We start from the raw sequence: 13,378 nt of genomic DNA, 5'->3' as shown, positions 1-13,378 counted from the left end.
GGTGTGTGTGTGTGTGTGTGGGGGTGTGTGTGTGTGTGTGTGTGTGGGGGGGGGGGGGGTGTGTGTGGTGTGTGTGTGGGTGTGTGTGTGTGTGTGTGGGTGTGTGTGAGGGTGTGTGTGTGTGTGTGTGTGGGGGTGTGTGTGTGTGTGTGTGTGGGGGTGTGTGTGTGTGTGGTGTGTGTGGTGTGTGTGGTGTGTGTGTGGGGTGTGTGTGGGTGTGTGTGTGTGTGTGTGGGGGTGTGTGTGTGTGTGTGTGTGTGGGGGGGGTGTGTGTGTGTGTGTGTGTGGGGGGTGTGTGTGTGTGTGGTGTGTGTGGTGTGTGTGGTGTGTGTGGTGTGTGTGTGGGGTGTGTGTGGGTGTGTGTGTGTGTGTGTGGGGGTGTGTGTGTGTGTGTGTGTGGGGGGGGTGTGTGTGTGTGGTGTGTGTGTGGGTGTGTGTGTGTGTGTGTGGGGGTGTGTGTGTGTGTGTGTGTGTGTGGGGGGTGTGTGTGTGTGTGGTGTGTGGGGGTGGGGGGGTGAGGGGGTGTTGTTCCACCTTGTAACCAGCCTCCCTGCCCCCCCTGTGCCATCTGACAGCTGCCCTCAGGATGGGCTGCAGTCCCCTACCTGACTGCGTTGGGATGTTGGTGGCTGCTTTTCGCTTTGAGCTGTTGCCTGTGGGGCTGCAGGGCCGTTTCAGGGCTCTGTTGAAGTGTTGCTCCACCATACTGTTACTGTCTCCTTTGAAGTAAGTGAAGACCATGCAGCGGGAGCTGCCCTCAGCCTCCTGGGATCGCACTGTGCTAAAGCTAGTTCCTTCATCCTGCTCCAACTTGCCCCGGGTCTGCTGCTGGCTGCTCTTTCCTGTCGACATGGAGAAATGTTAACCTCTGTCTGCAACCGCACAGCAAACCACCCCAAAACCCTTCGCTCTGATTAGCAGCGCCTGGGGAGGACGTTCAGCCCGTCTAGGCCTGTGCTGACCGACACCCCCCCCCACAGCCCTGAACATTTCTCACTTTTGAGATTATAGAAAGGAACAGCAGGAGTAGGCCATTCCGCCCGTCATGCCTTTGAATCTGCTCTTTTATTCCAAACAGGATTGATTATTCACCCCGACACGATAATCCTGCATCATTCCCCCATCCCTGAATATCATTAGTGACTACAATCTCTCAATCTTTGTCCCGAATTTCTTAAATTACTGAACCTTCCACAGCCCTCTGGGATAGAGGATTCCACAGGCTCCCCACCTTCTGGGAGAAGAAATTCCTCCACAGCTCAGCCCCCGGGTGTAGATCCTCCTCGCCAGGGGAAGCATCCTTCCTGCACAGCCTTTAAGAACATATCAGGTTCAATCAGATCACTTCGTGTTTTCTAAACCTCAGAATACGGGACAATTGTCCTCAGTCCTTCCCCGTGGAGATCTGTCACACATCTACCCTCTCACAGGCACAGAGACCTGCTCTGGACACAGTCCTCTGAGTGTAGGCTCACCCTCTTTTCTCCTGAACCCCAATCCTCTTTCCACAGAAACTAGAACAGGTTGTCCTCAGAATGCTCACTGGTCCTCTGGGTGAGCTCTCTGTGATGTATACACAGGGATAGCCAGCAACATTTCCCATTGTTTCAGAGATGTTCCATTCCTCTAACCACAGTGAACCACCTCACACTTACCCACTTTCAATTCCCTCGATCACACTCTTGTCCACTCACTCAGTCACTCTGTTGTTGTCTCGCCCTCACCACTCAGTTTAGCATCATCCAGGAGTTTGGAAAGTTTCCCTTTGGTCCCACAATACGGATGCAGACGGAAATCAGCCAAGGTCCGTGTCCACGTCTGTGTGTTATCCCACTCGACACTAACGGATTGGGAAAGTGATTGATCTGTTTCCCCTGCCCCTTTAGTCAATGCATTCTCAATCACAACCACTCACAACGTAAAACAAAATCACTCTGTTTCTCATTCTGCTGCTGATTTCCTTTAATCTGTGTTCTCTACTCTCCTTCTGTCCCTCCTAATATACCTAATCAAAGCCCTTCATGATTTTTGAACACCACAATTAAATCAAATCCCTGTTCTAACCACTACTACACTCAATCCTCAGGACTGATCTCTCTCAATGACAGGCTGTGTACTCTTCAAGTGAATCTCTGCTGCCCCCTCTTTGACTGTGCCCCCTTTACCTTACGAGAGACTGTAGCAGTTTGTAAAGATGGACAGGTTCAGCGAGGGTAGGGGGAGAGATGGTTTTCCCAAGTGCAGCAATTGTGGCCCTGCATTTCCCTACCTTGTTCTTGCTCCATCCTCTCGCTCGTGGGCTCGGAGCTGAAGCTGTCCCTATTTCAGTGACGGTGAAATGCCAGTGGGGTGAGCAGAGGTGATCCGCTGATGCCCATGGTAGTGAGTACCCAGTGTTTGCTGCAGTGTGTCTGTGTGTGGCTGCTCCTGCTTTGTGAGACAGTCCAGGCAGATTGCAGGGAGCAGGCAGGCAGTGACGGGCTGTGGTTACTGCTGAACCAGAGGAATGTTCACTGACTTGTTAGGCCAGGGCAGGAATGAGGAAAAAAACCCACCTCACGTCTCTTACCTGCAGTTTTTACAAAGCTGCACAGCAATCGGCATTGTTGATAGGAAGATTTCTGCTCGCGGCTTACTTTTTGTGGTTATTTCAGATACTAGTCTAGAATGTTGTCCAACAACTAGAGGCTGTCCCTGAGCTGCACAGTTCCCATCACTGACAGGAACACGATTCTATTTCACCGTCCACACAGCACCCAGTGTGCAACCACAAACAACACAGAGACCACCACCTAGCAACTCCACACACCAGCAACCACTAATACTCACACTTACTCACTCTCACTCACACTCACTCACTCACACTCACACTCACTGGCACACACACACTTACTCACACTCACTGGCACACTTACTCACACTCACTCACACACTCACTCACACTCACTGGCACACTCTCACACACACTCACTGGCACACTCACTCACACACACTCACACACACTCACACTCACTCAATCGCACTCACTGGCACACTCCCTGACACATTCATTCACTCACTCACTCACACAAACTCACTTGCTCGCACTCACTGGCACACAGAAACTCAACTCGCACACGCTCACTTACACTCTCACTCACTCGTGCACACTCGTACACGTGTATACACATACACTCACTCGCACACACAAACTTACTCACACATACACACACACGCACACTCACTTGCACACACTTGCGCGCGTGCGCACACACACACACTCATTCATGCACTCACACTCACTTACACACACACTCACTTACACACACACACACTCACTTACACACACTCACTTACACACACTCACTTACACACACTCGTGCGCACTCTCTCGCACCCCACTGATTACAGTCATACCTGACACATAGGAAGATGGTTGTGGTTGTTGAGGGTCAGTCACCTCAGCTCCAGGACATCTCTGCAGGAGTCCCTCAGGGGAGTGTCCTAGGCTCAACCATCTTCAGCTGCTTCATCAATGACCTTCCCTCCATCGTAAGGTTAGAAATGGGGATGTTCACCAATGATTACACAATGTTCAGCACCGTTCATGACTCCTCAGATACTGAAGCAGTCCATGTTCAAATATCCAGGCTTGGGCTGACAAGCAGCAAGTAACGTTCACACCACACAAATGCCAGACAAAGACCATCACCAATAAGAGGCAATCTAACCACCGTCCCTTGACATTCAATGGTGTTCCATCACTGAATCTCCCACTGACAACATCCTGAGGTTACCACTGACCACAAATTCAACTGAATTGCCAAATAATTACACTGGCTCCAAAGAGCAGGTCAGAGGTTAGGAATAACTCCCCTCCTGACTCCCCAAAGCCTGTCCACCATCTACAAGGCACAGGTCAGGAGTGTGATGGAATACTCCCCACTTGTCTGGATGGGGGCAGCTCCAATAACACTCAAGAAGTTTGACACCATCCAGGACAAAGCAGCCCCCACATCCTCAAACACCCACTCCCTCCACCACCGATGCTCAGTAGCAGCAGTGTGTACCATCTACAAGATGCACTGCTGAGATTCACCAAGGATCCTGTGAGAGCACCTTCCCAATCCACGGCCACTTCCATCCAGAAGGACAAGGGGCAGCAGATACAAGAGAGCACCACCCCCTGCAAGTTCCCCTCTGAGCCCCTCACCATCCTGACTTGGAAATATATCGCCGTTCCTTCAGTGTCGCTGGGTCAGTGTTGCTGGAGTTCTCTCTCTAAGTGCATTGTGGGTCTACCTGCAGCACAGGGACTGCAGCGGTTTGAGAAGGCAGCTCACCCCAACTTCTCAAGGGGGGCAACTAGGGACGGGGAATAAATGCAAGGCCCAGCCAGCGATATGCACATGTTGTGAAAAATTAAAAACAACACACACACAGAATCACACACCATATAGACACACACACACTCAAGTACACACAAACTCTCACACTAACATGGTAATATAATCGGTGGGTTATTAATCTCTGAATCTCAGTGACTAACTTAAACTCTTGGGCTTTGGTTTGTGAGGAAAACTGTAATGTGACCCGCCCCGATAGTACAGGGGCTCACTGTTATCTGGAGAGGAAGTCCTGAAGACCATGGTACTAACTGGGCAGCACAGCCTGAACAGAGTCTCTCTGGGTAATCACCTTCACATTACAACTGCAGTGTGCTCCTAACAATGGAGCCTTCCCGTTGACTCTGGGAGTAAGGTTTGGGGAAGCTTGCTTTTAAAGATTCCTCAGAGACAGGTCGGAGTATCAGCAGAAAATAAAGCAAAGAGCGACAATGCTGGACATCTGAAACCAAAGCAGAAACTGCTGGAGAAACTCATCAGGTCTGGCAGCATCTGTGGACAGAAAACAGAGTTAAGGTTTCAGGTCTGGTGACTGTTCTTCATAAAGGTATGGATATAGGAACAGAATTAGGCCATTCAGCCCATCGTGTCTGCTCCCCATTCAATCATGGCTGATATAATCCTGAACCCCGTCCTCCTGCCTTCTCCCTGTGACCCTTGATCCCTGACCAATCAAGACCCTATCTATCTCTGTCTTAAATGCACTCTGTGACTTGGCCTCCATAGCCCTCTGTGGCACTGAGTCCCACAGATTCCCCACCCTCGGGCTGAAGAAACTCCTCCTCACCTCAGTTCTAAAGGGTCGTCCCTTCGCCCTGAGGCTGTGCCCTCGGGTCCTAGTCTCTCCTGCTAGTGGGAACACCTTCTCCATGTCCACTCTCTCCAGGCCTCTCAGTATCCTCTCAAATCTAAGTTTCAATCAGATTCCAGCTCCCCCCATCCTTCTAAACTCCATCGAATACAGACCCAGCGTCCTCAACCATTCCTCTCATGGCAAGCCCTTCGTCCCCGGGATCACTCTTGTCAACCTCCTCTGGACCCCCTCCAACACCAGCACATCCTTCCTTAGATACTGGAGCCAAAACTGCTCACAATATTCCAAATGCAGTCTGACCAAAGCCTGATCCAGCCTCAGCAGCACATCCCTGCTCTTGTATTCTAACCCTCTCTAAGTAAATGCGAACACTGCATTTCCCTTCCGAACTGCTACTGAACCTACAGGTTAACCTAAAGAGAATCCTGAATTCCCAAGTCCCTTTGAGCTTCAGATTTCCAAAGCCTTTCCCCTTTTAGAAAATAGTCTCTATTTTCCTGATAAAAGTGAATAACCTCACGCCTTCCCACATTGTGTTCCATCTGCCGCTTCCTTACCTTCCCTCCCAGCCTGTCCAACTCCTTCTGCAGCCTCCCCGCTCCCTCCACACTGCCTGTCCCTCCTCCCGTCTTTGTGTCATCTGCAAAAGTAGCAACAGTTCCTTCATCCAGATCATCACTCCTCAGGAAATTCTGTCAACACATTCGTAATCATTACAAGATACTGGGGGAGTTTTTGCTCCTGCTGTTGGGGAGGTTTTAAACGAATGTGGCAGGGGGCTGGGGACCAGAAGAGAAAACAAGTAGGCAGCGAGGTGGAGACTGGAGACTGTAAGAATCATGAAGATAGTGTTAATAAAGGGAAGAGTTGGCAGAGAGCAGGTGAGCGCAAAAGAACTGGTGGCCTGAAATGCATCTACTTTAATGGAAGGAGCATAGTGTGTAAGGCAGATGGACTTTGGGCTTGGATTGGTGCCTGGGAGTATGACGTTATTGCAATCACAGAGACTTGGTTGAAGGAAGGGCATGATGATTGGCAACTAAATGTTCCAGGATATAGACGCTTCAGACAGGACAGGGAGGGAAGTAAAAGGGGAGGTGGAGTTGCATTGCTGGTCAGGGACGATATCACGGTTGTGCTGAAGGAGGACACTATGGAGGGCCTGGGTAGTGAGGCATTATGGGTAGAGCTGAGAAATAAGAAGGATGCAGTTACATTGTTGGGGCTGTATTACAGGCCTCCCACCAGTGAGCGTGAGGTAGAAGAACAAATAGATAAACAGATTATGGAAAGATGGGCAGCACGGTGGCACAGTGGTTAGCACTGCTGCCTCACAGCGCCAGAGACCTGGGTTCAATTCCTGCCTCAGGCGACTGACTGTGTGGATTTGCACGTTCTCCCCGTGTCTGCGTGGGTTTCCTCCGGGTGCTCCGGTTTCCTCCCACAGTCCAAAGATGTGTGGGTCAGGTGAATTGGCCATGCTAAATTGCCTGCAGTGTTAGGTAAGGGGTAAATGTAGGGGTATGGGTGGGTTGCGTTTCGGTGGGTCAGTGTGGACTTGTTGGGCCGAAGGGCCTGTTTCCACACTGTAAGTAATCTAATCTAATCTAATCTATAAAGAGGCAATCGAGTAGTGATGATGGGAGATTTCAATTTTCCCAATATTGACTGGGATACACTTAGCATCAGAGGTCTGGATGGAGCAGAATTTGTAAGGAATGTCCACGAAAGTTTTCTAAAGCAGTATGTCAATGAGGGAAGGGGCCATATTGGACCTGGTACTAGGGAACGAGCCAGGACAGGTGGTAGAAGTTGCGGTGGGGGACTTCTTTGGGAACAGTGACCACAATTCTGTAAGTTTTATAATTCTTGTAGACAAAGATAAGAGTGGTTCTAAGGGAAGAGTACTAAACTGGACCAAGGCCAATTATATCAAAATTAGGCAGGAGCTGGGAAAGGTGGATTGGACACAGCGATTTGAAGGGAAGTCTACATTTGAGATGTGGGAGGCTTTCAAAGATAGGTAAAAGATAGTGCAGGATAGGCATGTCCCATTGAAGGCGAAGGATAGGAAGGGCAAGATTCATGAACTGTGTATGACAGGAGAAATCATACAACTAGCCAAGAGGAAAAGGGAAGCGTACATAAGATCCAGACAGCTAAGAACAGAACAGGCCCTGGAGGAATATCGGAAGAGTAGGACCAGTCTTAAATGTGGATCAAGCGGGCTAAAAGGGGTCATGAAATAGCTTTAGCCAGCAGAATTAAGGAGAATCCCAAAGCATTTTATTCTTATATAAGTAGCAAGTGGGTAACTAGAAAAAGGATTGGTCCACTAAAGGATAATGAAGGAAGGCTGTGTGCCGAACCTGAGAGAATGGGTGAGATTCTGAATGATTACTTTGTATCAGTGTTCACTGAGGAGAGGGACATGAAGAATGTTGAGATTAGAGATAGAAGTTTGATTAGTCTGGATCACGTTGACATAAGATGGGAAGATGTGTTGGGTACGTTCGAGGTTATTAAGGTGGACAAATCCCCAGGACCAGATGGGATCTATCCCAGGTTGCTGAGGGAGGCGAGAGAGGAAATAGCTGGGGCACTGACAGATATCTTTGTGGCATCATTAAACACAGGTGAGGTGCCGAGGACTGGAGGGTAGCTTAGGTTGCCCCCCTGTACAAGAAGGGTAGTAGGGATATTCCAGGTAAATACAGACTAGTGAGCCTGACATCGGAGGAGGGAACGTTGCTGGAGAAGGTACTGAGGGATAGGATCTATTTATATTTGGAAAGGAATGGGCTTATCGGTGATGGGCAACATGGTTTTGTGAAGGGGAGATCGTGCCCTACCAACTTAATAGAGTTCTTTGAGGAAGTGACCAAGTTGACAGATGAAGGAAGGGCTGTTGATGTCATGTACATGGACTTTAGTAAGGTGTTTGATAAGGTTCCCCATGGTAAACTAATGGAGAAAGTGAAGTCACATGGTGTGCAGGGTGTTCTAGGTGGATAAAGAACTGGTTGAGCAACAGGAGACAGAGAGTAGTAGTTGAAGGGAGTTTCTCGAAATGGAGAAAGGTGACCAGTGGTGTTCCACAGGGATCAGTATTGGGGCCACTGTTGTTTGTGATATACATAAATGATCTAGAAGAGGACACTGTTGGCATGATCAGCAAGTTTGCAGATGACACGAAGATTGTTGGAGTAGCAGAAAGCATAAGGGACTGTCAGAGAATACAGGAGGATATTGATAGACTGGAGAGTTGGGCGGAAAAGTGGCAGATGGCTTTCAATCCAGACAAATGGGCGGCACGGTGGCACAGTGGTTAGCAGCGCCAGAGACCCGGGTTCAATTCCCGCCTCAGGCGACTGACTGTGTGGAGTTTGCACGTTCTCCCGGTGTCTGCGTGGGTTTCCTCCCACAGTCCAAAAACGTGCAGGTCAGGTGAATTGGCCATGCTAAATTACCCGTAGTGTTAGGTAAGGGGTAAATGTAGGGGTATGGGTGGGTTGCGTTTCGGCGGGTCGGTGTGGACTTGTTGGGCCGAAGGGCCTGTTTCCACACTGTAATGTAATCTAATCTAATCTAAAACGTGAGGTGATGCATTTAGGCAAATCTAATTTGAGAGCGAATTATACAATGAATGAAAGAGCCTTGGGAAAAGTTGATGAGCAGAGAGATCTGGGAGTGCAGGTCCATTGTACCCCGAAGGCTGCTGCAGGTGGATAGAGTGGTCAAGAAGGCATATGGTATACTTGCCTTCATTGGATGGGGTATTGAGTGTAACAGCTGGCAAGTCATGTTAAAATTGTACAAGACATTGGTTTGGCCACATTTAGAATACTGTGTACAGTTCTGGTCGCCACATTACCAAAAGGATGTGGACGCTTTGGAGAGGGTGCAGAGAAGGTTTACGAGGATGTTGCCTGGTATGGAAGGTGCTAGCTATGAAGAGAGGTTGAGTAGGTTAGGTTTGTTTTCATTAGAAAAAAGGAGATTGAGGGGGGACCTGATTGAGGTTTACAACATCATGAAGGGTATAGACAGGGTGGATAGAGACAAGCTTTTTCCCAGGGTGAAGGATTCAATAACCAGAGGTCACGCTTTCAAGGTGAGAGGTGGAAAGTTTAAGGGGGATTAGTTTAGTTTGGAATTATGTTGGGCATGACCTGGTTTGGCCAGGGGCTTGTTTCCGTGCTGTATGACTCTGTGACTTTGGTCTAAAGGAACTAGAGGGTATTGGGGAGAAAGCAGGAACACGGGTCTGGGTTGGATCATGGTCAATGGGGGAGCAGGTTTGAAAGGCTGAATGGCCTCCTCCTGCTGCTGTCCTTTATGTTTCTAGTTAGTAAACCAGTTTGGTTGTTATGATGATCAACGATGGGAGCATTCGGCCCAACATTTACTCCCAACATGCAGCAAGTACTTCACACAGAGGATGGTGGGTGTTTGGAACGCGTTGCCAGCAGAGATGGTAGAGGCAGGCATGGTAGATTCATTTAAGGTGCGTCTGGACAGATGCGTGAGTAGGTGGGGAGCAGAGGGATACAGATGCTTAGGAATTGACCAACCAGTTTAGACAGTACATTTGGATCAGCTCAGGCTTGGAGGGCCGAAGGGCCTGTTCCTGGGCTGTAAATTTTCTTTGTTCTTTGAATCTTGGGTCTTTTTTTGACAATCTGCAAATTGCATTGAGTCTTTTGGAGGGTTTGTCACCATGAGTTCTGTCCAGTTGCCATACCACAGTCATTACCACCGACCCAATGGTTTCTCTCAGAATCAATTCTAGTCCCATCTTACCGTGTCCCATTGCTGGAACAACCCACCAATGACTAGATATCCACAAAGATTGGCTTCCTTTGTACATGTGCCATCGTTAAGACGCTGCTGTGCACCTGGACGTCACCTGGCAATCTGGGCTAGTCCCTCACCAGTACAGTAGCCACAAAGCCATGTTGCCGATGGCACGTGGCCAACAAGTCATAGGGTCAAAGAGCATGGAAACAGACCATTTAGCACAACCTGTCTGTGCCGACCATGTTTCTAAAGCATGCCCATTTTCCTATGTTTGGCCCATCTTCCCGATGAAGGACTTATGCCCAAAATGTCGACTCTCCTGCTCCTCAGATGTTGCCCAACTGGCTGTGTTTTTCCAGCACTATAGTCTTCCACCCATATCCCGTGAAACCTCTCCTATCCACGTGTACCATTCCTTCCCTCACAGCTCCATCCTCACAGCCTCATTGCTGTCTAACCACCAGCTCCTACAGTCTCAAACACAGAAAGTGCTGGAGAAACTCAGCAGGTCCAGCAGTCTGTGGAGAGAGAAACAGAGTTAACGTTGTGGGGCCAATGACTCTTCTCCGATAGTCTGAGCAAGAGTCACTGGGCTTCAAATGTTAACTCTGCTTTCTCTCCACAGATGCTGTCTGACTTGCTGAGATTCTCCAGCACGTTCTATGTTTGTTTAATGTCTTGGTGACAGGGGTTAGAATCCCATTATGGATTCCATAATCCCATCTGAACTCATTAAAAATCTGGGAGTAAATGTTGGGCCGAATGCTCCTATCGTTGATCATCATAACAACCAAACTGGTTTACTAACCAGAAACATAAAGGACAGCAGCAGGAGGAGGCCATTCAGCCTTTCAAACCTGCTCCCCCATTGACCATGATCCAACCCAGACCCGTGTTCCTGCTTTCTCCCCAATACCCTTTAATCCCTTTAGACCAAAGTCACAGAGTCATACAGCATGTAAACAGATATTTCAGTCGAACCAGTCCATTCTGAACATAATTCCAAACTAAACTAATCCCACCTGCTTGCTCCTGGCCTACAACCCTCCAAACTTCTCCTATTTATGTAACTACCCAAATGTCTTCTAAATGCTGTCACTGTACCTGTACCCACCACCTCCTCAGGAAGTTCATTCCACACACGAGACACTCTCTGTGTAAAAGATTTGCCACATGTCTTTTTTAAATCTTTCTCCTCTGACCTTAAAATTGTGCCCTGTAGCCGTGAAATCCCTCATCCTAGGGAAAAGACAACTAATATTAACACTATCTATACCTCTCATTATTTTATAAACTTTTATCAGGTTGCCTCCTACATTCCAGTGAAAAATGTCCCAGCCTATCCAGCCTTCTTTTATAATTCAAACCTTCCATACCTGGCAACATCCTGGTAAATCTCTTCTGAACTCTCTCCAGCTTGGATAATATCCTTTCTGGAACAGGACAACCAGAACTGGATACGTTTTCCAAGAAGAGGCCCCACCAATGTCCTGTACAACCTCAACAAGACTTCCCAATTCCTACACGCAAAGGATTAAGCAATGAAGACAAGCCTGCCAAACTCCTTTTTAACCACCCTGTGTATATGTGACACAAACTTTAAAGACGTGTCTACCTGCTAGCCTAGGTCCCTCTGTTCTACAACACTACCTAAGGCCCTACCATTGTTTGATGTACCAAAATGCGATACCTCCCATTACTACATCTATCTCCTTCTGGAAAACATTCAGTGTTTTGCCCTCAGCTGCTTTCTGTGGCAAAGAATTCCACAGGCTCCCCACTCTCTGGGTGAAGACATTTCTCACCATCTCAGTCTGTTTCGTTACACTGTGCCCCCCGGTTCGGGTATTCCTTGGTCATTGGGAACATCCTGTGTTTGCCCCCTCAAGTCTTGTTAAATTTTAAAGGTTTCTATGAGATCACCACCTTTAAACTCCAGTGTAACACCGTCCTAACTGATCCAGTCTCTCCTCATACATCAGTCCTGCCATCCCATGAATCAGTCGGGTAACCCTGCACTGTGCTCCCTCCATCTCCAGAACATCCTTCATCAGATAAGGAGACCCACACTGTACACATTGCTCTAGGTGGGGGCTCACCAAGGCCGTGTACAATGGCAGCATGACACCCCTCCTCCTGAACTCGAACCCTCTTGCTATGAAGGACCAACATCCCATTTCCCTCCTTCACCACCTGCTACACCTGCACGCTTACCTTCAGTGACTGGTGTAAGAGACACCCAGGACTCACTGTACCTTCCACTCGAGCAGTTCGTAGCCTTTTAGATAACCATCTCCCTTCCTCATATTGCTACCAAAGTGACTGCCACTCCAAAAAAGACCTATTTATTCATAATCTTTGTTTCCTGTCTGTCAACTAGTTCTCTATCCATGTCAGTACGCTATTCTCAATGCCATGCTTTAATTTTACATGCTAATCTCTTATGTGGGACCTTATTTTTTCTGACAGTCCAAGTAAACCATTTTCACTGGCTCCCTCTTATCAATTCTACCAGTTACATCCTCAAAGAATTTCCAGTAAATCTGTCGAGCACAATTTCCCTTTTGTAAATCAATGCTGTCACTGTTTTCTAACTGCTCTGCTATTAAATCTTTTCGAAATGACTTTAGCATTTTCCTCAGCGCTGATGCCAGACTGACTGGTCTGTAATTCCCTGTTCTCTTTCTACCCCCTTTATTTTAAACAGTGGGGTTACATTAACTACCATCCAATCTGTAGGAACTCTCGGAGCTGACTGCCAATGTATCCACTATTTCTGGGGCCACGTCCTGAAGTATTCTGGAATATGGATCATCCCATTAATTTCCCCAACACCATTTCTCCATTAATACAGATTTCCTTCAGCTCCTCCCTCTCACTAAACCCTGTGCCCCCCAACATTTCTCGGATGTAATTTGTGTTTGCTGTTGTGAAGAGATAACCAAAGGGTGGATTTTGTTGCAAAAACAGAACTGCTGGAAAAGCTCAGCAGGTCTGGCTGCACCTGTGGAGAGAAACCAGAGTTAATATTTCAGGTTGAGTGACCCTCCTTCAGAACAGGAAGAATAGAAGAACGGTTCTGACGGAGGGTCACTGGATCGGAAATGTTAGCTTTGATTTCTCTTTACAGATGCAGCCAGAGTTGCTGAGCTTTTCCAGCAATTTCTGTTTCTGTTTCTGATTTCCAGCCCTTGCAGTTCCTTTGCGTGTATTACGTATTCAGCTCATCAGCTATTTCTTTGATCCTCGTTAGAAGTGTCCCTGTTTCTGGCGATAACAGACCTATTAGTCTTCAATAATCTCTTTCTCTTCACATGCCCATTGTCCTTCAGGGAAGGGAATCTCCCTTCCTTACCCCATCTGACCCACATGTGACTCC

General features: G+C 48.2%; 1 protein-coding gene across 1 annotated transcript in view; it reads right to left on the bottom strand.

Moving 5' to 3' along the window:
* vgll1l (vestigial like family member 1-like) overlaps nt 1-2,460 on the bottom strand; it is a 32,560-nt gene extending 30,100 nt beyond the window's left edge. Inside the window, exons 1-2 of the mRNA XM_087991764.1 lie at nt 2,270-2,460; nt 606-842 (exon numbers count right to left, since the gene is read on the bottom strand). Coding sequence (XP_087847890.1) covers nt 606-842; nt 2,270-2,285 — 253 coding nt within the window. The 5' untranslated portion in view covers nt 2,286-2,460. The remainder of the gene's footprint in view (nt 1-605; nt 843-2,269) is intronic.
* Between the last annotated feature and the right edge of the window lie 10,918 nt (nt 2,461-13,378).

The sequence above is a fragment of the Chiloscyllium plagiosum genome, unplaced genomic scaffold, assembly GCF_037043375.1.
Source record: "Chiloscyllium plagiosum isolate Xiang-an unplaced genomic scaffold, Cpla_swu_hap1 HiC_scaffold_11, whole genome shotgun sequence".
NCBI lineage: Eukaryota > Metazoa > Chordata > Chondrichthyes > Orectolobiformes > Hemiscylliidae > Chiloscyllium > Chiloscyllium plagiosum.
This window is presented reverse-complemented; position numbering and strand designations above follow the sequence as displayed.